General features: G+C 39.5%; 1 protein-coding gene across 5 annotated transcripts in view; it reads right to left on the bottom strand.

Moving 5' to 3' along the window:
* The window catches only part of ACSL3 (acyl-CoA synthetase long chain family member 3), a 63,805-nt gene that overhangs the window by 5,528 nt on the left and 32,947 nt on the right, over positions 1-25,330 (bottom strand). For 3 of the 5 annotated variants that reach the window (XM_066193163.1, XM_066193165.1, XM_066193164.1), the window contains 12 exons: positions 18,970-19,147; positions 13,904-14,013; positions 12,540-12,678; positions 10,580-10,730; positions 9,892-10,015; positions 9,630-9,701; positions 8,996-9,135; positions 8,101-8,273; positions 7,245-7,319; positions 6,410-6,601; positions 5,500-5,614; positions 805-962 (listed from right to left, as the gene is read on the bottom strand). In XM_066193163.1, the coding sequence (XP_066049260.1) occupies positions 805-962; positions 5,500-5,614; positions 6,410-6,601; positions 7,245-7,319; positions 8,101-8,273; positions 8,996-9,135; positions 9,630-9,701; positions 9,892-10,015; positions 10,580-10,730; positions 12,540-12,678; positions 13,904-14,013; positions 18,970-19,147 (1,627 nt within the window). Of the gene's footprint in view, positions 1-804; positions 963-1,163; positions 1,355-4,633; positions 5,222-5,499; positions 5,615-6,409; positions 6,602-7,244; positions 7,320-8,100; positions 8,274-8,995; positions 9,136-9,629; positions 9,702-9,891; positions 10,016-10,579; positions 10,731-12,539; positions 12,679-13,903; positions 14,014-18,969; positions 19,148-25,330 lie in introns of those variants that run through there. The other 2 variants (XR_010722576.1, XM_066193166.1) reach the window with 2 other exon arrangements.

The raw sequence follows: 25,330 nt of genomic DNA, 5'->3' as shown, positions 1-25,330 counted from the left end.
ACCAGAGCTGCCTGACAGACTATGGCCAATTAGCATGAAAAAGATACTGAGGGGGAAGAATAATCCACACTGACAGAATCACAACCACCACTGGGACTGTTCACTGCCCCTCCCAGACCTGAGCTCAGCAGAGCCAACCTCAGTGGGCAGATGGAAGGCCTGGCACAAACAAGGCATTTCTTCACAAAACCAGGCCAAGCTACAGACTCCCCATGAGATACTACGGACACTGATACAGAATATCTGAGTAATTTTCAAATGTGGCTAGAAGAATTAATGTAAGGAAAGTCTTCTGAAAATCACTATCTACAAAGGTGCTGCTTTGGTTTTGGAAATCCTTCAGATGCAAGTGGGAGCCAGGAGAGCCCTGTCACCATGGGTTTATTTCAACTCTGCACTGGTATGTACCATGTGAAACTGTCTGATACCTAATGCATATGATGATTATGGATCTATAGTTGGCCCACATGGTTTTTGGACCAGCAGCGAGGCCAACAAGATATTACAGGACATCTTAAACAATGCCACACATACACACATAGATACAGAGAACCGTACTTGTAAAGCTTCCCTGTTTTTTATATTCTTTCCTCAGCTACTGGCCACAGTAAAAGAAGCTGCATGAAACAAAAAGACTGACTCAACTCACGTGTTGCTGTTGGGGGTTTTTGTATGAAAATCTTACTACATACAGGTTCAATAAATTACACACACTCAAGGAAATATTTTAGGGCCTATGCTTATCTATTTCACAGACATTACAGTCCAGTCCACAAGACTAATACCACCTACCCAGCCACTCACCTGCCATGGCAGCCTCAGCTAGCACCTTCAGAACCTCTTTTTCCATCTCAGGACTGTTACAGATCTCTTCCCAGGTTCCTTTAAATCCTTTTTTTCGGGCTAGTTCTGCGAGCTCCTTTTGATTTGGCACAACAAATCCAATGACATAAGAATGGAAACTGAGAAGCACAATGTACTTTAGTATGAATTTTGCAAAGTAAACAACTCTTCAAAAATAACATTTCAACTTGGGGGAGTTTACACCTCATACAGAGATATTGCTCTTAACAGCTGGCTTTTGTTCACCTGATAATCTTCCTGAAGCAGTACACAAGTTACCTCTGCCTGCTTAAAAATACATAGAAAGAGAAGCTACTTACCTTACAGTAACTAGATTGCTTCAAGGTGTGCTGTCCATATGCATATTCCACTGTGTCTCATGCCCAAAGCTTTGGGAAGCAGTACCCACACGATGCCACTGCCCTGCCTCTCCTCATGTTCTGCAGCCCGGAATGGAGACTGGTGTGCGGCTTCCCTACCTCAGTTTCCTCTCAACTGCAGAATCCAGTTACTGTAGAGGAGTAGAGGACTGCAGTGAAGAGGGGTTGGAGAGCAGGTTGTGGAATGAGCATATGCACAACACATCTCAAAGGATGCCTGCTTCTGTAAGGGAAGTGACTTCTCTTTCTCTTTCAAGTGATTGTCCATACACCACTCTTACTGTTGGCACTCTTTGTCTGCTCCTGACATGCCCAGAGCACAGGAAGCTGTGATCTCAAAGTCTTTGGGCCCTAAAGTACAATTCAATCTGAAACAGGTATTCAAAGTTTTTCACCTGGTGCAAAGTTTAGGTAAAATGTACACAGAACCTCACACAGCAGCTTGACACATTCGAACAAAGCAGATTAGAGCCAGAGTTGAAAGTGATCTCAGAAGAGCTCCTGATCAATGCACCTGCCCTAAAGCAGGGTCAGATATATCTAACAGATGTTTGTCTACATCTTGCTTAAACATCAGCAAGCACAACTGCCAACACTTTATCACTCGTAGCATGGAAAAGCTGCTGCTGATAGCAACTCCTGACTCTTCCTCTTAGCAGTTTACCTCAGAATAGTCAGATATCCCTGTCTTTTCCACAGAAGCTATTTATTCATTCAGAGATTTTCCTTGTCACCTTTTTAGTCTAGCTTCTTTTCTTAGATTTAGACATATCAGCAGTGCCCTTTCCTCCTAATTCATGCCATCACAGGCCTCTGCCCAGACATTGACTTTTTTTCCTGGCCTCTTTTCATGAGGTCCATCTCTTCAGATGTGCTACATGTGGAACTCAGACCCTTTAATACTTGTTAGAGCAAAGAGATCATTGTGCGTTTTGTAGGCAGTACATCTGATTATGCCTTTTACCTTCTTATAACAGCATGGCACTCGTGGACTCATGTCAGCTACTACAGAATTGCTACCAACTGGTAGTTCTCACCCTTAACTTCTGCAGTTTATTTAGCTGTAAGCGTAATTTACAACTCCTCTCTTTGAACTTACTGCTCTTTTCAAGCAAATCTCCATCTAGCCAAGCTTGCTCTGAATTCTCATCCTATCCTCCACTGTGACTTTGGTTCCCTCCCATCTTAACTATCCACAGATTTATTACATCTTTTCAACTCTCACCAGACAGATCATTAATATAAAATATGGAAACTTAGCCCTAGCATGCAGATTACTGTAGCTACATCCTTTAAGGTTTTCAAGATAATTTTAAGATACTACCTCTAAATATGCTTTTGGTTACTGCACACTGCAATTTTCTCCTTTGTTACTGGCATGAATCATAATGGGCATCTGACAGGAGCTGAGAAGACTGCACCAGAGTCCATTACAAACACAGACTTCCCTGCCAGCATCATCCCAAGCTTTGCCTGCCAGCTCAAAACCATACTCATTTTTCTCTTCCTGAGAATGTATGACAGGATGATTTCAGGTTAGTCTCACTTTCACTACTGCTTGCATCTCACCTCACGCCTTTGCCTCTGTCCCATTTTCTCCCAAGCACACTCATACTGTACTCTGTACCGAACCCTTGTGACTTTGCTCCCTACTGTGGAGGTACTGTGTCTGGAGGCACCTGGGACACAAAGGACTCTGGCACTTTCATCCCTGGTTCCTGTAGTGTTTTGACATGGCTCAAGATCTTGTCTGACAATATCACCAGTGTCTCCAGAGATAAAGAGTATATAGAAGTAATCAGTTGGCTGGGTAAGCATCAAACATTCTGTTCATCTAAAATTCAGCCCCTTGAGTAGAAGTGTACTTGTTCTGGACAAACAGGTTCACCCAACTGGTTTTTTCTTGGAAAGAACACCTTGCAGCTCACAGTTCCTGATACATGTAGTTTTTCATTCTGTGCCACAAAGTTAAATCTTCATTTGTTGCAGTTCAAATGGTAAAGCACTGTTTTGTCTTGAGAAGTATCCTGAAGGTACATCTTCCCTCTTGATGCTCCTCAAGCTGATCTTTTGTATTTGGTAGCATTGTCTTCGAAATGATTTTCAGTGGAAATTTTCAGACTTTGGTCCTCAAGACCTCCTTAGTCATCTCTTTTGTGATGAAAGATTTTGCCAAAATGTCTGTCCTACACTAGGCAGCCTCATTCCCTTGCTGTGCTTAGGATTCTACCCATGTATGGCTCTCAGACCTATGGTCAGAAACATATATAGTTTCTGCACTACATATAGATACCACTGTTTCTATTCTCTAAGGTCTGGTCCTTATCTCTCTGAGATTATTTAGGACTCACTCAGGTTTTTTGCAGTGTTTGCTCATTCCTCAGCTAATTGAGGTACTCATTTTCCCTAGGTGATGCTTGAAACCCACTTAATGTGTCTTGGATGGGTGAAGTGTTGATAAAGCAGTAGGAGTCTCCCCTGACAGTGCTCTCATCATGATTCCTTTCAGCAAATCTTTTTATTCTTTATCTCACTTAATTTGAAATCAATACAGCTTTTGAAGTAGCAATATCATGCAAACAATTCTGATTCCTTTTTACCATGTTCAGGAGAACTTTGCACCCTAAAATTTAAGTTCAAATCACATTTTAAACCCATTTGTAAAAGTCTGCCCTCCTTGTCCTTTTGCACGTGGGAGACAGAACAGCTACAAACACAGGACTCCTCCTGCATACAGGATCACCCAGGCAAAGTATAAGGAGAGACAGGATCTAAGAAAGGTCACAGGCAGTGTTACAAAATCTCCCTGAGCTCAGACTACTGAGGTGAGCACATGCCCACAATGAAATGCGCATATGGACAATCATTCAGGGACTCTATTACATGGCTACTCAGGCCACATTACACACATAACAGCATTAAGGACAGCAGCAACAGAAAAACCAATCTGGAAAGCCTTGTCTTGTTTGTCCTTGGTCTGGACTCTTGTTTGTAAATTTCCTTTAAAAACTGCTCATAGGTTTCCCTGTTTTTAGGTAATAGACATGACACGGACTATCAGAATCAAGTGTCTGGCTGGCAAGTGCATTTTAGCTTCCAACGTTATGGTGACCTGGCAAAATTAATACAAAAATTTGGTAGCACGAATCCCATAGTGAACTGCAATCCTGGAAGAGAAGAAACCACATGTAGGAAGCTCTTTCTCCACGGATTACAGAGGGTGCTTTGGAAGAGTTGCAACTTCAGGCTGTCAAAGCCAGCAAACATGAGACTCACTCAGTGAGTCCAAACCACAAATAAAGCTTAAAAGAATGGAAATTTTCTCAGCAGTGGCAGGCCCAGTGCATGCCAGCCTACTGATCCAAAACTGTCAAAACTGCAGTTACAGAATGACTACAAAAACCCCCCCAAAATTACAGAGAACCAGGTGAACAAACCAAAAGGTAATTGTTTCATTCATTTATTACCACTGAGCAATTCTCTGGTATGCTTATCCTGGCTTCTTTCAAAGTAAAGTGGGGCTTTTTGGGCCATACTGGGAATGAAAATATTTCTTATCATTCAGAAGCTCCAAACATCAATGTCATATGTCAACAGGAAACAAAGACCACCTGAAGTATATTTATCTGTGTAAGAGCTAAGAAACTCCAGAAATAGAAATTAAAAACATATTTGAGCCCCTATCACCTAATTTATTAGTACACAGATAAAGCAAATAGAAATGACATTTGATTGTCATTTATTGTGTGTTTGCACAGTGCTTAGAGTGTGTTTAAAATGTGTTTTTTCTCAAGCTTCAAGATGGTGTACTACAGAGGTAAAAAAAAGTAACTTTAATTCACAAGCCAGCTACTGGGCCCTTGGTGTTTTTTTCCCCCCACCTTCCTCTGAAGTACCACAGTACTTCCTCTGAAGGACAAATCACAACTAAATACAGCAAGGAAAAAGGTGTCCTAGGGCTTCTGAAGGTAACCATCTCCAAAGTGCTTGAGTGATGCCTGTAATTAATGCAAAAGAGCTTGTCTGCTTTTTAGATTGGGAAAGGGGGAAAGTAAGACTCATTGTCAGTATTCTCCAATAAATGATGACAACAAATGAGAAAGGAAAAATAAAAACGGAGTTCAGATCTTTTTGTTTTGATAGAGAGTTATTCCATTGTATTATAATTAAAATCCCTTTTTTAACTGATTAAAAAATTCTACACATTGAGGGGCAATGGCTTATGGCTTCAAGAGGATAAAGAACAGAGCAATAACAAAGTATTAGCTGCTCTTACCTGCTTGCATATGCACAAATATTATCCACCAGTGGGAGATTCTTCAGAGCTGCCTCTACTTTGCCAAGAGAAACATATTCTCCAGCCTGCAGTTTTACAAGGTCCTTTTTGCGATCTGTTGAGGAAGAAAGGAATTAAGTGTTAATTACAGAACAGAAAACTTCTAAACACGGATTTTAAATTTCTCTGAAATGCATATTTAAGTATCTAAACTGACACATATTTGGTGAATGTACAAGAAACCTTTAATGTCAGGGCTCCAGACTGCATTTTATCAGGCTGTCTTCGCCAACAAAATGAGGGCCACTACAATTCCATGCATTTTTTGCCTCCAGAACAGCATTTCCTATTTGACAGCACCATCATGTGCAGGGAAGACAAGTAGGACTATGCAAAAGCCATTGTTAGCCAGGAGCACACATTTTGTCCTGTCTGGCCCAAACCCACAAGGCAGGATACGCACCATTTGGTGACATTATGTTATTTATTTCAGGCTAAATCCATATTTAAAGAGCAACTGTTTGCCTTTTACTTGAAAAACAACAATAGGAACTAAAAATTATGCCCAAATTACTTGAGGTTATTCTACACAACCTTACAAAATTATACAACATAAGGCAGCTTATCTACTCAATTAGCTTATATTTAACTCTCTAATTACTACCCAGTCTCACTGACTAAGGGAGTCAATGTTAAAGATTGTTTCAAAATGAATCAAAAATCAGCTTCTAAAACACCCAAACAAGTTTACATTAACATATCAGAACTTCCCTGGGATACATGGGAAGGCTTTAGATTGCATGAAAAGATATGGAGGGTTTTTCTCATTACTGTATTTCACAGCCCTGAAAAATGTGTGTGTATATGAATATCTATACATATACATGTTTACCTGAATTTATTAACTCACCAATAATTTTTAGACATCCATCATGATGAAACTCTCCAATGTCTCCAGTATGGAGCCACCTCTGCCCATTCTCATCAACAGTGAAATCTTTTCTGGTTCGAGCTTCATTTTTGTAGTAGCCCACAGTCACATTCTGCCCTCCAATAAGGATCTCACCTCTAGGATATGGTTTATCAGTGTTGTAATAGCCACCTAAAAGGATGGGCAGTTTTATTAGGTTGATGAAAATGAAAGTATGTTCCAAAGCAAAAATTTGTGCCATCCTTCTGGCAGTAGTAAGTTTACCAGTTTCACATAGGCTCAAATAAAACCAAATAATTTTGTCTCATAGTTCAGAAAAGAAACAAAAAAAATACATAAGGTTTTGCATTAGTCCAAAACACACTTAAGTATTATGTATTTCTACTCTACAGTGCATAAAAGCCTACAGTGAAAGAAAACTCCCAAATGCATTTCAAAATTTATTATATGTATTTTATAAAGTATCCATTAAGCCTCTATTCTACATACCAATTTTTAATGACTTTAAGAATAATATTATGAAGATCATTTTTAAATAATTTCTTGATGGCAACTGAAGGTATCGTGCATACAACCTAGTCAAAACGCCACTTTCATTGATAGCTTCTGTCTGGATATTTTCCTTTTTTGAAACTACTGCAAAATTTATTTTACCTCTCTTCTCCCCAAGAGCAAACTTTAATTGGCAAAAGCAGCATTTAAAATACAAACAGCCAAGAAACAGTCTTCCAGTTACTGCTACTGAGCAAAGCCCAACAGAAAAACACAGCTCTTACAAACGCACTACAATTTAATCATAAGCAGGAATTCTCACCTTCTTCCCAGTTCAATAACTTGATTTCACAACAGACCAAAGGTGCTCCCACTCTTCCTGTAGTGTAGTCCCAAACTAGAATTTAAACAAGTGCATTTTCAGAAAAAAACCCCCCGAAGTTAGTTAGAAAAATATCTTTTGTTGTCATGCATCCTCAGTGAAAATTAACTGCTATTTATTTCTGAACTTTAATTCACAGAAACAAAGTTTCAAGAAAACCCAACGGTTTTATCAAGAGAACACAGATAAAATTCTTATCCCACCAAGAGAGTAGATGGCTGTATTAACAGATACCCTCAGTTACTAAAAGGCGACTGAAACCACTAGGTTCTGTTATATGGAATTAAAATCTGGTGCAGGAAGATTTTAATTCCTGACATCTCAATACACTCAACAAAATCTGAAAAAAAATTACCCTGCTCACGTGGCAAAGTACAACAATACCAAGATCCCATTCATGCTAGAATGGGCTGCTCTACCACAAACGATAACATTCATTTTACACACAGGTCACCTGGCTTAGCACATCCAGATCAGCACTGCCACTGCTTTATACATTTTTGGGAACACCTGATCCCAGGACTCCCTGATGACACTTGGTGGAACCACCAAAGGAACAGGGCAGGGCTGAGACCTACAGGGCAGAGTGTGGGTGCCGGTGCCAGGGGGATGCAGCGCCACCCACCTTCAGTGATGGTGCCAGCCCCGGCAGACTCTGTGATTCCTTAGCCCTGCCACCCACCTTCAGTGATGGTGCCAGCCCCGGCAGACTCTGTGATTCCTTAGCCCTGCCACCCACCTTCAGTGATGGTGCCAGCCCCGGCAGACTCTGTGATTCCTTAGCCCTGCCACCCACCTTCAGTGATGGTGCCAGCCCCCGCAGACTCTGTGAGGCCGTAGCCCTGCCCCACGGGGCAGCAGAAGCAGATGTTCATGAAGCGCTGCGTGGCCGCCGACAGCGGGGCGCCGCCGCACAGCAGGATGCGGATCTTCCCGCCCAGCAGCATCCGCACCTTGCGGAAGATAAGGCTGAAACGCAAAGGGAAAAGGACGTTTTGGTGTGCGAAAACAAAGCAGGAGAGCATCTAGTTTTGGATCTGAACACAAAGTTTCCACTGTCTTCAGACAGACTCTTATGACATCCAAGGAAAACCCTGAAGCAGCACACTGAAGTTCTCAGACATACAGGCACAGATTTCTAAGATTGTTTCCATGCTCTGGTTTGAAGATGGGTTAAATGTTTGAGAAGACAGATTTAATGAGGCAGTAAAGTTCCATGATTTTCTCCTAAACATACTTTAAGTTGTATAAATTTTGCATAATATGTGTTATAAATACATTATCCTTTACTCTCATAGAAGCCCAGAGCGAGACTCAATGATCCTGTGGGTTCTTTCCAATTTGAGGCATACCATTGCTCCCTTCTGTGACAAGGTGGACTCTACAGTTTTCTGTAGGAATAAATTTCCCATTTTACCCAAAATTGTATAAATCTATTATTAGATTCCTGATGAAAATGCAAGAAATATAAATTGTCCATCAATTTCAAGCTAAACTACACTCATTTCAATTGTATCAGCAAGTATTTAAATCCATCACACAAACTCCTGATTTGTTGTTTCAATTTACACTCAAGTACAGATTTGTTCATGTTCCAAGTGCGAATGTTAAAATGAAGATAAAAACCCAGATACTGCTCCGGTAGTAAGACTTTGAATTTTTGGTGCCATTAAAAATGAAGTTAACATTACCTGTCACAGAGTGGGGTAGTGTAACCTTTGGAAATCTGTTCCATTTTGTAGTTGTAGGCCAATATAAATAGATTCCGCTGGAAACTGGTCATTTCATTCACTTTATTCATGACATTTTTGTAGATTCGATCCATAATTTCCTAGTTATGTAAAAAGATGAACTTTAACTCAAAGAAACAGAAATCCCGAATTCAGTACAGAAAAAAGAAAACACAATCTAGAAATTCAAGTGAGTTCAGGTGACAACCCACTCCCAGGTTCCTGCCTCTTCCCTTGCTAAGAGATAGCAAGATGTTCATGGAAAGGAGGAAAGCAAAATGTGGGCAGGAGCAGCAGTTAAACCCCCACTGCCTGCTGCCAACTCTCTTTATTCCACTCTTTCACTGTAACAAACAAGAAATGACTAATTAAAATGGAAATCAAATCTCTATCTTTGAAACAGTTTGATACTCGTATCATGATTGTTTATCCCCAACATACAAATAAGTACCAAAATTATTATTTTAAGGCAGCTTAACAAAGATTCTACCTTTTCTATTTTAATGGTCACGGTATTAATTTTGTTGCTAAAAAATGAACTATAAATTATATTCTAAAAAAGGTTTTAAAAATTATTTGTCCTTTAGTTACTTACCGGAACAGCTGCCATTAGAGTTGGTTTAAGTGTAGTAACATCCCCTTTGCTTCCTTTCTTTATTTTAGAAGACTAAAGTGAAGAACAAATTTACTAGCAGACACATTCAAGATCTTGAACATCAGAAACAAAATCTGTACTATTTTTTTAAAAAATATTACAAAGATCTGACAAAAGTAGTTCTTTAATTTTTTTTTTTTTTTTTTTTTTTTTTTTTTTTTTTTTTTTTTTTTTACTGTAAGGACTTACATAGTCAACATACCTGGTCAGCCAGTGTCTGAGGGGAAGAGTAACCGATGCGGCACCCATGAGACAGACACACAAGCTCAGCACTCAGCTCCAGAACATGGGCAAGGGGCAGGTACCCAATATAAATGTCTTTCTCCCTGCAAAGAATTTTTAGAAGATAGGTTTATGCAGTATCACTAGAGTCCTCAGATGCATCATTAAGTACAATTTATGCGAAGTTTACTGCAGAAATGGAGAAAGTAGAAAATGCCTTTGAGTTTGAGAGCATATTTCAAATCATGTGGGTTTTGATTTCAAGAGTTGTATACTACGTACTGTAGGTTTACGACATGATAAAAGGGTGATGGTTACTCTGGTTACTCTCAGTGGATGAGATTAAAAACTGTACCAAGCCACAGAATTTAAACATTAACCAATGGAAGCACTGCTTAGGGAGGCTTTCAACCACTCTGGTGCAAGGTGACCTCACAGGTTTGTGTGTCCTGGTCTTGTCCACATACCAAAGAGGAGAGAACAAAGAGTACATGAAGTAGTTATGTCATTTAGTACAGTGCTGGAAGATGCTCACATGTCAGTGCACAGTATGATGTGTCACAGCCATAGCAATATAAAACAGTTCATATTTTACACAGTAATTAATCTAAAATTAAATGCAACTACATGACTTCTTTATCTGCTGGTAAGTAATGGTTAGTACATACCCCAAATTTGGGATCCTCTCAGCCATTCCAGTTATCCCAGCAATTATGTTGCAATGGGAGATCATAACTCCTTTGGGAATTCCCGTGGATCCACTTGTGTACATGATCACTGCGATATCTGAGGGCACAGGCCTGGATGGCTGTTTGTTTCCTGCAAGTTGTCATAAAATAGGGTGTGAGATGAGTGGAGAGCCTCTCGGCCTGGGAGATCTGACACACTGACACATTTCAGCAGTCACTGCAACACAGCACCACAGGATTCTTGCTATTACATTCTGCTTTTGCTTAAAAATACTGTGGTCAAGCTTAAGTGCCTTCACAAGGAGTAGAAACCTTGCATTAGCTGAGCAATACTTCGACTGATGATCCTTATCTATCACAACAACAGTTTTCCTATTATTTTTCCCCCACTCCTGCAGTGGAGAGAAAAACAGGCAGAGTTTTGGCCTGTCCAAAGCAACACTGAGCATCCCTGCCTCGGGAAGGTTCCCTGCCCTGGTTCCATGCTGCCACAGGGTCCATTCTCCCGTGCCAAGCTCCTGCCTCCCGTGCTCCCTGGCAGGGAACAACACACTGCCTCATTTGCTACACCTGCAGCAAAGCACTGCTGAGCCAACCTGAGGCACAATCTCTCTAACTACTTAAAAGAAATCCAACAGCTTTAATTGGATTAAAGTGCTTTTTAAATACTTGTGCTGAGTGCAAGAAAATACAAAAACTACTGTGCTTACTCAGAGGAAACTGCATCACACACAGTGCATGTGGCACAGTGCACACACTGAATGAGAAGCATGAAAGCAACATTTAATCATTTTCCACTCACTGAATCCTGCCTATCCTGCACAATGAAATACACAGAGGAAAAAAAAAACAAACCATAAACTATAGCTCATCTACTTAATATTAATTGGACATGCTTGACTATAAACAATTCATGATAGCATTTTATAGTTTATGAAAGGTTAGCTTGACAAAGATAATGTTCCTTCATTGTAGTGCAGAGTATGTGATATTTAAAAGACTGAAGAAAGATTAAATATCTTTTTACACAACACACAGATTAACAAATTCCAGGGAGCTAATGAATTACAGCCAAAATTTTTCTGCTGGTGTTGTATTGAACTGTTTTAGTAGTACATAAAATTGATATATCAAATAGGGAAAAGCATCTTCTAAAGAAATTGAGATGTCATAATATTTGAAGCAAATCTGCCATTCCCTTGAATATCAAAATCAGATGGATTGACCACCCCCACTACTCCTAAAATACAATCCTGTGCCTGCAGTAGTTAAGAGATTCTGAAAACAGAAAGGATAAGAACAAAAGAAAGGAATTACTGAATATATTGAAATCTTAAAATACTAGGATAGGCAGCTCTTCACAGCCAACAATAAAAATTTCTCAAGATTACAATTAAAATAAGGTCAAGAATTCTGAATTATAGTTCTGAAAATGTTACATAGACCAGAAACAGATTTCAGTGTATTTACATAGATTGATGCTTTCAGAAATGTAATAAGTGACCAAGTTCTATCAGATTCAAATGACTATTTTACATTTTGCTATTTGTGAATTTTACAAAACTTAAAGGCAACAAATCACTGATTTCTTTTGTTATAAAACACACAATTATTTTCCTTTTGTGCCCTAAATAACCTGGTTTTAACATGTCTGATCATACGAACAGTAAGTTTCTATCCTGAATTAATTGCTTATCCTAAAAACTATCCCTGAGCCTGTGACACTTGATTGTGGAGTCAGTTTTTACTCTGTTGAAAAACAAAACAAAAACTTACACCCCAAAATCCAAACACCCACAACCAAAACAAACAAAAAAAAATCACACAGATTTAAAGGAAAAGGAGATAAAGAAAAAGTTAAATCGGCAGTTTCTCCAAGTTTACTCAACAGGGTCAAATTAGGGCACCAAAAGAGATGGTCTGAGCAGGAAGAACCCACCAGTGTCTGCCTTGGCCCCCATGGCTTGCACAGATGCCATCGTGTGAACAATGACACCCTTGGGGAACTCTGACCACGTCGTGGGTTTGCCATCCACTGTAATTATGTGTCGCAGCAGTGGAACTTGAGAAACAATTTCCTGTGGAAATGAAAAATGTGTTCAGAAATTAAAAATTAGTTTTATGCCAAGAAATAAAAATAAAAAAAAAAAAAAAAACAAGAAAAAAAACCCTCCATGCTATATACTGCTATATACTTTTTAAAAAGCACAAATATAAAACATCACAGAATTTTAAAGGATAAACCTGCCAAGCTCAAATAGCTGCAAAGCTTGAAGCTTTCCAATTTTAAGCACAAAAGCTTCTCCAACCATTTAATGATTTGTATTTTATTTCATGAGAACCCCACAAATAAGACTGCAATGATTTGCAGACGTAACTGACTTTCCCTTCCCAGGGAACACAGAGAAACTGGTGTTACTGAGCTCACAGTAATTCTTAGGTTGCTCCTTGGTTATTATGCTATTTAAAATAAGCAATAGTAGCAAAAATATTGAAAATTACTAGTTAAGCATTTCAAGCAAAACATGACTTCAAAGACATTTACCAGTGTTCTCATGGAAGATCATCACCTTAGAGCAGAGCAAATACATTCTCTCACTGTAAGCTGAAATAAATGTGCATGGCATAGATACTGTCACTGTAGTAACTTCTTTTTAGAGTTTGAGAAATTCTCATTCAAAATTCCACAATAGCACAGTTTTTCGTTAAAACAACTGCCTTGTCGGAAAGGTCCAGCTTCCCCAAAACACACAATGATGAAACTCATGCAGATTAGTTGGTCCACTTGGGTATTCCATCAGGATCAGTAAGTCCAAGAAGTTCTTTGACTGTTCCAATGTTTAGTGAGCTTTTTTTGCCCCCTGCATGGAAAAACAGCTCTAACTCTTAAAACACCCATCTTTAGATGTAAAAACCATTCTCTGCTGGAAAAACATCTGATAATAAGCCAGGAGCATGATCACAGCTAGCGCTTTAAACATTTTTCTGTTCTTCCCATTGTTACATTTATAGGCACTAAATCCACCCAGAAAACGCGGCAGTTTCTTGTAAAGGTGTTTTTCCAGGCAGCACTCCAGCTCTGCAATACTGCAAATTGCTCATTCTCCAGTCACTGAGCAGCCTAAAATCCACTGAAAGCAAACTACCACTTTCTGTACATGACGACAGATCTATAAATCATCTTCCAAAAGTGTCTGCCTTATGGAAAGGCAATAAATCATTGTTCTGTACAATGGAACCAGGCCATTTAACACTGGTGAACAGATACACTGGAAAGAGATAGACAAAGAACAGGTTTCTGACCTTCAATTTTGTTTGCATCAATTCTTTACTAGTAATGATGGTGGTCACCTCTGTTTCATTCAGCCCATGAACTATTGCTGGGCCTCCCAGCGTGGCGTACAGAGTAACAACTGAAACACAGAACAGGGGAAATGGTCAGTCTCTGGGTTACATCTTCAAGTAGAGTTCACAAAAAAAGAACTGAGATTAATCTCTGCCAGGTTAGGCAACACAGTAAAAATATTTGTCAACTCAAAGACGGGACAGTTTTGTATTTAAAAAGTTTTTTAACATCAGAATTTAAATACAGTGTGATTTGCAGTTACTCCCAGAAGGAATAAAGAACAACAGTTCTCTATGTGACTGTTTACTCTTTTCCAAGTTCTAATTAGAGGTCCCAAAACCACACCACCTTATGCAATTCTCCTGGATCTACTCTCATACTTTCATTGCTTTTACCATGTGAAAAGTAGGCAAACCTTCTCAGTTTAATCACTGTGTAACATTCCTCTTGCACACAGGAAAGAAACGGCTTTCATTCATGTGACTTCTCTTTCCAGATGTCACATACTCTGTTACTAACCTTTTACAATTGACTGCTAATAACAAATTATTACAGCATGGCAATACATGTCATCAGCAGAGAATTCTCACACTCAGGAATAAATCTGTGGCTATCCTGTCCTGCCACGTATTTAAAATAATGTAATAAAGGTTTAATCATCACAGTCATTAGAACCAAACTGACATAATGAGAATCATACAGAACAGCAAGAAGGAAAATATTTAGAAAACTGACTATAAGAGAAATTGTTTCCTGTTTGTAAGATCAGCTCATTAGTGTGTTAAACAATGATTTCATTAAGACCTTTAAAATAGTATTTTATTTTCTGCCATTTTCAATGGAACTGAATGAGAAGAGATCAGAAGAGACTAGGAAAGAAAAGGGCAGCTAAAAATTGAAGAGAAGTATTGCAAAAAAAACCCAAAAAAAACCAAAAAAAACAAAAAAACCAACAACAACAAAAAACAAAACAAAACAAAACAAAACAAAACAAAAAAAAAAACACCAAAAAAACCACCTGTTTTCCGGGCAGAACACTAAACAGGGACATATCAAAAAGCTCTGAGATGAATCAACTCAATCAATAACTACAACATCCTTGCTGGGAGTTTTGTCACATCAGGTATCTGAATATCTTCTGCTTTTTAGTCTGTATATAGCTGAATATTTAAAGAAGGTAATTATGTAAATACAACCATTGTACATTAGGACAGTAAATCACTGCAGCAAAGAATAAAAATTAAAATTAAATGAAGTTCTGTTGTATTCTACGATTTTTATTTTAAGATTTTAAATCCAAGGAGTTAACCCAAAACAATGCAAAAGCAGTTTTCTTACACAGAAAAGTAAATAGTTGACCTCTACTTATTTTTTTCTTGTTAAAACAGTCCATCATAGTTCAGAACTGTTGCAGGGCAAATGCACATGCACTGTGTTTTCTTTAATTTGGTGGGAGCAAAGTCCAGAAGAGTGCCTCTCCTCGTTCCCACGAGCTCTCTCTACTTACTGCAGTGACCCCTGTTATATAAACATGTAGCAGAAATTCAGCTGCCCCGAGCCAACAAGCAGAACCCAGCTGACAACACCGCCCAGAAGGCAGAGCATCATCTCGGGAATAACCACGGAGATACTTAATTACTCATCTGCAAATAACGACATTAAGACACTCAGAGCTGTATGACAGAGCCAAAGAGAGAGAGAGAGACCATTTTTTATGACGGTGCACTGATGTCATGGAGAGAGCAAAACCAAGCAAAGACTCGTCTCTGAAATTCTCCCTTCTCCACACTGGCACCTAAAACTTTTTCAGGCAAATCTGAAAGTTTTGATAATTTTTTTTCTCTCCTCATTCTCTTGAAAACATATTGAGAACGGATTATTTTGTATTCACCTTTATACATGCAATAGCATAATAGACTTTTTGTTATCTGACCAAAGACTTGACAAAAAGAAATCCCCCAACACCACTAAATTTGCCAGCTCATATAAAAAGACAAAACCTTGACCCAAAAAAACAAATAGAACTTCTGCAATTTATTTCAAGGTAACTGGAACGTAAAACTGAGTATTTCAGCATTCACAGTACATCAAGAATAAAAAGCAAAATATATCTTTAATGGCTTCAGCCAAATTTAATTTTGACAAAACCACTTCTGCTCAAGCATGACTGAAAAATGAAACCCAACCTCTGATATTCCACCATTTGGCTATGCACTCTTGTGTTTCATCTGCCTACCCTGGTGAAGAGCTGTTCACACACATGAAGAGGTACTTAGGAAGAAAATCTATTTTCATGTTAGTACTACTACTTCTGTTTCTGAGCTAGCAATCCCACTCTACCTCCGGCAAATACAAGACTTAGAGAACTTCAGAAAAAGTCACACTCAAAATCAAGCAAGTATTTCAAACCATAAAATCCCTTGTTTGTGCAAGTAATCCATAACAAACATCACTTTCCTCATTCTAGTTCTGTAGTGCAAACGGCATTCTCTCCAATACTATGTATGAAGCAGAAGAACCTGCCCTGCTGACGTCAGTTCTGGGCCCACTCCAGCAGACTGAACACATTTCACATTTGAGAAGAATGTCCCAACCACCCCCCCACAGCAGTTAGCTGGTATCAAACCTGCACACTGAAAAATGCTAACATAAGCCATTTAGCAATGTCTTGCCACTACAACTGCTTCAACATCATCTGAATCTTCCAATTTGTCCTGCAAGCTGCCTGTAAACACTGCGTGGCTGTCTCTTCATCTGCCAGCACAAGCCAGCCAAGTTCACAGAAGATGACACAGCTTAGATGCTGCACACCACGTCAGAGTGTGTGCCGAGGCACGTCGCAGTGAGGGGATTTAAAGCACTAATCCAACACACGCAAAAACACGCATTCCATTCCGCTCAACATCCAGCCCCCAGCTCAGGCTTGCCCCCCTCAAATTACAGATCTCCCTAGGATTTGTATATGTGCTTCAGTTCCAAAGGAAAAAAATTGATACAAGCCTTTGCATTTTATTCCCAGGATAGCCGCTAGGAATCTGACAGATCCCAAAAGTGATAAAAGGGAATTGGCACAGAGACAAGTAGTTTAAAAGCAGTAGAGGCATCTTATCTGAGGATAGTCTGTGCAGTTCTTTGCTCTGGTAGGCAGGCCAGCAGCATTTACTCACTGAAGAACCAACCAAAACCAACACCAATTCAGGAGGGAAGGCACCTGGAAAGATCCCCTGCACACATCATCCACTGCAGCAGAGTGCTCAGAGCCAAGGAAAATCTGGGTTTTATGGATCTCCAAGGATGAAGGTTTCACAACTGTTCTTTGTTCCTGTTCTGATATGGAACCACCCTCACAACAAAGACACTTGCCCTAATATTTAATCAGATTTTCCTGCCACTGAGCATGTGACTGTGGCCTGCAGTGGTGTCAGAGCACACCTTTGTGAGCGGAGCCTAGCTCCATCTCCTCTGCACGCTCCCAGGTAGTGTCAGACAACAACAAGAGCTGAACTCACTCATCTTAACGCTGAACAGACCCCTCTCTGTCAGCCTCTCCTCAGATGTCACGTTCTCCAACACCTCCAGCATCTTGGCAGCCCTCCACTGGACTTGCTCCAGGATATCAGCATCTTTTTTCCTAATAGGAAGCCCCAGTGCAGACACAGCAGTCCAGATGTGGTTCTACTAGTGTCCAAATGGAGGAGAGGGATCATTTCCCAGGACCTACCCACACACTCAATGCTACCACCATCCAGGATGCTGCTGGCCTCCACTGCAAGAAGGTGCTGCAAAATCCTGGGTGACTCCATGGCCCACCAGAACCCTCAGGTCCTTCCCTGCAAAGCTGTTCTCTCCCAGCCTATACTGGTGCATGAGGCGCATTCCAGCATGCACAGAAGAAATTTTAAATGCCTTTACTGAATTCCGTAAGGGAATTCCATGAGGTTCCAGACAAGCCACTTTTCCAGCTGACAGGCTCCTCTGCACAACAGCCCCACCCTCGAGTGTATTGGCTGCTGCCCCCAACATGCCACCAGCTGGGACCTCCCTGTGTTTGCATTCTGTCCCATCATCCAGGTCTTCAGTAAAGGGACCAATAAAGCAAAAGGTACATGTAAAATAACCAGAGACAGCAGTAAAAACTTAAGTAAACGAAAACTGCTACACACTTATCAATATACTGCTTCTCAAACTGAAACAGACTCATGCTCAGAGCAAAGAGGGACCATTTAAATATAAATCTTACTAGACTTGCATCCAAAATCTGAAGAAAGTATAATTGATAGATGTCTTTAGTGCATCTAGGCAGGAAATCAGGAGTTTCTGCACATCCGGCTTTTATGGTCCACCTCTTACTGAAGGAGGCTAAATGTGGCACAGGAGGGAAAAGGCCCAAAGCTTGGGAGGAACAGCAGTTTCTGGCATGCCCTGAGGGACGAGATGTGTCCCCCTGAGAGCATCACAGAACCCAGCCAGGCTGGGCTTGGTTACGTGAAGGACATATTAAGGAGCAATGATGAAACAGACATTTAAACAACTACAGCACACTGAGACCAGCACTCAGTACATTCCTGAGCAAGAAAAAGAGGCCTAACCAAAATCAAAATTGAAGAACTGACACAATATCCAGATAAAACAAAACTTGCAAGCACAGATGAAGGTTTGACGTCAACTCCTGAAATTGAGTCAATGAATTAATGTGTGATTTTTGTTTGTTTGTTTTCAGAAACCCGGGAATCTGTACTGATCTGAGATGAAAATAAACCTCTCACAAATTCATTGAGCAACTTACTTACCAAAACCATTCTCCGCACCTGCCAACAGATACAGGTTTCTCCATCCACCAAAGCAAAAGGCTACAAAGTGCACAGTTTCTATCTTATGCAGTATTTTTTAACTTGAAAACTTTAATGTTCTATATAAAATCTAGATAAAGTTTTCTTAGTACATAAAGCAAAGCAAGGAAGAGTTTTGTTTTCAGATTGTGGTATCAAAAGCCATAAAAACCTCAGGGAAGACAGGTACTCACGCTGGTAGTTGCACATAAAGCAGGCCTGGGCTGCAATCATCCACTCAGCTCTGGTCTCACAGAAGATAGCAATGTTAGTCTTTGGCTGCTGACCCAAGACTGCTAAGCCATTTCCAAAATTAACAGCTTTAATGTACACATCTTCGTAAGAAAGCCACGTGTACTTGCCAAGGATGACCTAATAAGAACAATGAAATCAATTTAGAAAATGAAAATCCTTAACACATGTCCTACTACATCTTCATCCATGTGTAGAATCCACAGATGTTAGAGTAACATGTGCTTGAATTAAAGCAGCAGTTTATTCAAGATAAAGATGATACTTTTTCTTGCCAAGAGCTACAGGGCCTGTGGAAGTTCCAACATAAATACTGTATCACGATGCAATATCTCCATGCATGTTACCACCTCAGTTTCTATTTTCACTGAAGGGAAAGCACATGATTCCCACCATCTTGTGTAGCTTCAGAAGCCCTCTGAAAGACTGTGTTTGGTTATCTGGCCCACATACTTCTACTTTTTAAAAGGGTTTGGTTTATGAAAAGGATGAAAAGCACTAGATAGCACAGTACATTCTCTCTATTTGCTTTCTTGGATATTTGGGCTACAATTCTACACAAATAGGACACTGAGATGTCCATTTGAAAAAAAAAATTAAAAAGGGAAACTGGAATCCAGAAAGCAGTATATCCATGGGCCCTCAGTCAGAAATTGTGAAATCTCTTTCCCTTTGTTCTGAAACAAATGTCAAGGGGATGAGTAGTAATAATTTTGCCTTTTCTTACTGTTAAACAGAAGTGGGACAGAGAACAGGATAGGAAATTACTGGCAAACTTCAGTTCTGAGAAGTCATGTAGAATATATTATGCAATCTCACTTTTCCATACGGGAAAGCTGGTGCACAGTAAAACCATTTGGATTTGAATTTACAGGTCACTACTCAGATTTCTGTGTGCACTTGCACCATGCAGAACTACTTCCTTACAGAGTGACAGGATTTTTCTTTGAGACCAACCTAGAAATTTCCATATGTAGGCAAGTATAAAGATGTTTTATACTGAAAATCCATACTCTACATTATTATATCCTACCCATCCATTTATATAAGCACACTGACAATTTTGAAAAACAATTTTTAATCAAGTATTTCAGACATGTTTTTCACAAAGCATTAGTAATAAATGCAACAAACACTAAAAAAAAACTAGAAAAGCTAGAACTAGGAAAGCTCCTTCACTTTTTTCCATATTTCATTCATCAGTGTGAACTAAATTTCAAACTTCAGGCTATCAAATCTAACAACTTTTTGACACGTAACTATATTTCTAATGAGTCCATATTTCCACATCCACTTCTTTAATAAAACATACTTAAAAATCTCTTTTAAACTCTAATAGAAAAATAAAATCTAGTAGATTTCCCTTGTCAAGACACTTTTTCAAACTGCTCAAGTAACAATTAGTTGTAACAATGAGTTGTTCCTACTACAGCTTCACTGCATACTGCTCATTAACCTATTTGTTTAGCAGGACGAACAGGTACATGTGCAGCTGCTTGGAAATTTCACAAATGTCTTTATGGGAAAATATCATTTAACAAGCCCAAAACACAACATGTGTCAACAACAGCAATATACAGCAATTCCACCAGAAAACCCAGATTTCTCACAGGCATATCAGCTCAGGTTTTCCTGGTTTATTTCCAGAAGCTCTGTTTCAGTGGCAATCAGGCTGTTTCAAACCCCAAAACCTTTCTGGAGCAGAAAGGTCAGGCTGAAATGGCAGCATGTGGGGCAGGGGCTCACCCCCCTGGCTGGTGCTCACTGCCACAGTCCCATGAGGAAGAGAGGGGACCTGGGAGTCCCTTTTTTTTTCAACACACCAAGATATTCCTGGTGTGGAAAACTCCCACTGCTTCTAAAAAAATATTGCACCTCTTCCCATTCATCCATATTTCGGTAATTTGGAATTTGAATTCCAATTTGGGCTATTTTTTCCCCCAAAGGCAGTATTTTTGGCAGATGTGGAAGCTCTCAACAAGCTCATCAGTTGAAAACCATTTATAGCAGTGACTTGGGCAACACGCTTTCCCCTATTATACTTTGCCTACAGTGTAGCCTCAGGAAAACTGCTCACAAATAATTAGGCCAAGAAATACAAGCAGATTCTTGTTACTGTTTCTGGTAAGCTTGCCAACCAATAACAGGTTTTAGTCATTTCCACCACTCTGCAACTCGCTGAACTGGGTAAAATAAATCATTAAATGACCAAAAATTAATCTCTCCAAATAATACTCATGGATTCTGCCTTTTTCTCCTTTTTTATTCTCTTAAATAATTCATCCTCATTGCTTAAGCAAGTTTGTTTGATACGTAATGAAAGACCACCTCACTCATGCTTTCTTTTCTTAAAAAGAAAAAAAAACTTTTTTAAGAATGTATAGCACTGTTGGCTGTAGCTATTTATATAAAAATACATTTCTGAAGAACACATAAGATCAGGTAAGAACAGCCAAGGTCTTTTCCAATGCAGTAATTTTGAGTTTTACTTTCCTACTGCCTTCCATATATTAAAATTCCAATGTTCCTTCCCCATGCCCAGTGTTCCTTCTCTATTCCATCCCTACGACATCTATATTATATACACATTAGTGAGTGACAGATATTCATATACGCATATTACTAAACTGCCTCGAAGCCCCTTTCTCCTGCAATTTCTCTATCAGCTTCCTCTGCAGGACACAGAGCAGGTTTTGGTTTCTCTCATACTGCTTATGTTGGAGTATGTCTCCAAATCCATCTCCCTTCTTGGCCTTGCCCTCAGTAGCCTTAGCCAGCCTTTTCCAATGTACAGTGCACGAAAGACAAGGAGCTGCTAGAGAGAGGCCAGTGGGTGCCACAAAGATGATGAGGGCACTGGAGCATCTCTCTCGCAAGGAGAGATTGTGAGACCTGGGCCTGGTTGGTCTGGAGAAGAGAAGGCTGAGGAGATCTCATTAATGCATACAAATATCTCAAAGGGGGGCCATCACGAGGATGGTGCCAGGCTTTTTTCAAGGGTTCCGAGGGATGGGACAAGGTGCAATGGCCATTAACTAAAACATAAGAAACTCCACTTCAACAGGAGGAAGAACTTTTTTACACTGAGGGGGGAGAGCACTGGAACAGCTGCTCAGGGAAGGTGTGGAGTCACCCTCTCTGGAGACATCCCAAACCCACCTGAGTTACCTGCTCCAGGTGACCCTGCCTGGGCAGTGGGTAGGACTGGATGACCTCCAGAGGTCCCTCCCAACCCTAACAATTCTGTGATTCTGCTTCTGCTGAGCACAGGTGAGAAGACTGGCATTAGGTGCCACAATCCTTTAAACATTCACACACCTTTAACTTAACAACTTTCAGAGGCTACTTCTGCCTGATAACTCATGGAAACAAAGTCACTGTGCCAGAGCTGGCAGAAGGGCCCAAGCAGTGAGTTAGGCAGAGATTGATGAGTCCCACAAAGAGCACCCAGCAGGGACGGCAGCTCCGGGGTTTTCCCTGGAATCACGGCATTCCATAGGCAAACGCTGCCCTCTCGTGCTCCAGCCTTAAACTGCAGCCAGGGTCACATCCGTCACGCAGCACAGAACACTAGGAAGTATCCAGACTCTACTCTCATCTGGAAATTCAGAAAAGCAGAGGCTAAACGCACAGCTAACATTTCTTTGACCTGGATTTTAGAAACGTATTAAAATTTTTAGTGCAAAGGTTTAATAAAATGTTCTTGATAAAGCTGCAGGCTCACATAGAGTCATTAAACTACCTGATCTCAGTTACCTTTGAAGGTCTTCCTAAAAGTACCTCCTAAGGTTTAAAGAACCTTGACTATGATTTGGAAACCAGTGATCATGAATTAAATACATTTTCTTGTAAAAATATACTAAATAATAATACAAAGGAGGTTATTTGAAATGCCCACTTTTGGCCTTTTTCATATGAACACATGTATTGCAGCTGAATATATCTGAAAATCCCCACCCTAACACACCATTTACAAAGCAATCTATGGTTTTTAACATCATAAGTGACTCTCTTACTGCTCAGTGACTTGGCATGGCAAGAATCTTCCTGAACCTTCACTTTCAGTATCAGCAATAGTGATTAAAGCTCTGAATTCCCAAGTGCTTGCCCATGAGCTTGCTGTTGCACCCAAATCTCTCAGGCATTAGATGCATCACCTTCCCCAACAATGCTGTGTTTTCTTGTCCCCACTACATCTTATTTATTACGTTCTCAGTAATTCTGTTCTTGGTTACCAACCCTTTTTAAAGCCGGGCAAGACAAACAACCAACCCCCAAAACAAACAGACATCTCCCTCGAAAAATAAACCAAAGAATGAACACACACACGAAGCCAAATTCACATACCAACAGAGAACAAAGCAAGCACCTGATGATATAACCTACAACTAAGACAACACAAAATAATGAAGCTCATCTCTTGGGCATCGTAAAATTTCATTTGTGGTTAAATTAAGTCCCTTTTCCAATTAATTACACCTTAATCTCAGAAGTATTTTCAACATTATTTTATCCTGACTTAAATACATGGTTCATGAAATTAATACTAGGTATGCATGATATTGGAGAAGGAAGTTGGAGAAGTACACTACAGAAGGAAACAGAATAACCAGCCATATATGAATTACTATGAAATGCAACATGTACATAAGCAAGTATTTGTATTTTATTCACATCCATGAATTTCTGCTACTTTGGAATCTGCACAGAAACAAATATTTTTGCAACAATACACTACCATAAAAATTCAAGAAATTACAAATTATCTGAGATATCATTGTTCTCACAATAAATTAATGGAGTATCTGATCTTAAAGATGTTAAGAAGCTCTAAATAATTTTAGCTACAAGTGTGAGGACACTTAATTTTCCCAATAATCAAAAGCTGAATATTTTTTTGAGAGAGAGACATATATAAAATAAAAAAATGTACTGCAGCTCCTGTAAGGTATAGAAATTACATGCATTATACCTAAGAATTAAACTTGTTGTGCATCTTTTTGAAGAACTGCACCAAAACTCAGCAAGCTGGCTATGCTAAAGGGAACCAGGCAATGAAAAGGAGGAGAACCCTAACATTTAGAACCAACAAGGTATCTTGTGAAATGTTCTGATTTTCCTCACTTGCTAACATATGCTATGAGGTCTTAATAACACTGTATTCTTTAACCAAAAAAAACCCTAAAAGTGGATTTGTGTGATAATGCCACAACTTAGAACAAAGTAACACAAGGGCAAGTATGGCAATCGACCATAATGAACCTTTGTGTCAAGCTTAGACAAAATTACCTAACTTGGGTAATTGCCAAGTCTAAATATTCACAAACAAGTCATTTAAGTGGATCAACACAAACATTCTTCAGCTTTCCAATATTCATAATGCTTTGCTTGCATAATGGAAAAGGCTAAAACTCCTAAGTTCTTAAGTCTTACATTCACAATTATGATTAAAAAACAGAGCACGTCACAGGCAGCCAAAATTCTGATCTGTGCTCAGAAGCGATTCTTTGTACAAGACAAACTTTCTGTTTCTTTATAGGGTAATGAGGCAGCAAAATGTGCATCAAGCAAGAGTACATGTAACCATTCATCCCAGCATTTCCTCCATACTGTAAAACTAACTCCACAGCTAAGGGGAAGTTTCACGAACAATAAAGTTTGTACAAAGGTTTTAAGAGAACTAAACTTTGCCGTATATTGTGATATTAACCAAATTCTATTTTAAACATAATCCTCTATCACAATTAAAACTAGCAGCATGAAGAGAAATTTTTTTCATCTGCACAGAAACTAATCTTAACTAAAAATTATCTATTGTGGACTTAACAACGTCTAACACAGAAATGCAGGCCTTTAACACACAGAGATGCACAAATATGCATATTCTGTTGCAGAATTCTGCTTTGCTTCTTCAGGCAAAAATGCATTTTTCCATGTGTCTGAACAAGTATGAAGGTGCAAATGACAATACAGGCTTGAACATTATACACTATAACAAGTCAGTTCCCTTGAAACAACAGAGCTGTTGTCAGATACTGAAATCACATCTTCCACATACACCAGGATTACAGATTAGCAGAGCAGTTCACCTTAAAGGAGACTCAAAGAAAAAAAGACTCTTCCAATAAAATCTGTGCAATCCTTTTCCAGACATGAAATTCATTTAAGTCCTGAATTCCCAGGACAGAACAGCAAATCCCTAAATCACAACTAAGTCTGCTGGAAGGGCACATCTGAGTACTGGCATCTAGTAATTTTTGTATATTTACCTGATTACAGTTCAGAATAAAACAAAGGAATACT

This window comes from Chamaea fasciata, unplaced genomic scaffold (assembly GCF_029207755.1).
Source record: "Chamaea fasciata isolate MVZ Bird 193981 ecotype frontalis unplaced genomic scaffold, bChaFas1.0.hap1 SCAF_11, whole genome shotgun sequence".
Taxonomy (NCBI): Eukaryota; Metazoa; Chordata; class Aves; order Passeriformes; family Sylviidae; genus Chamaea; species Chamaea fasciata.
The sequence above is the reverse complement of the archived record's forward strand: the minus strand, read 5'-3'. Positions and strand labels throughout refer to the sequence as shown.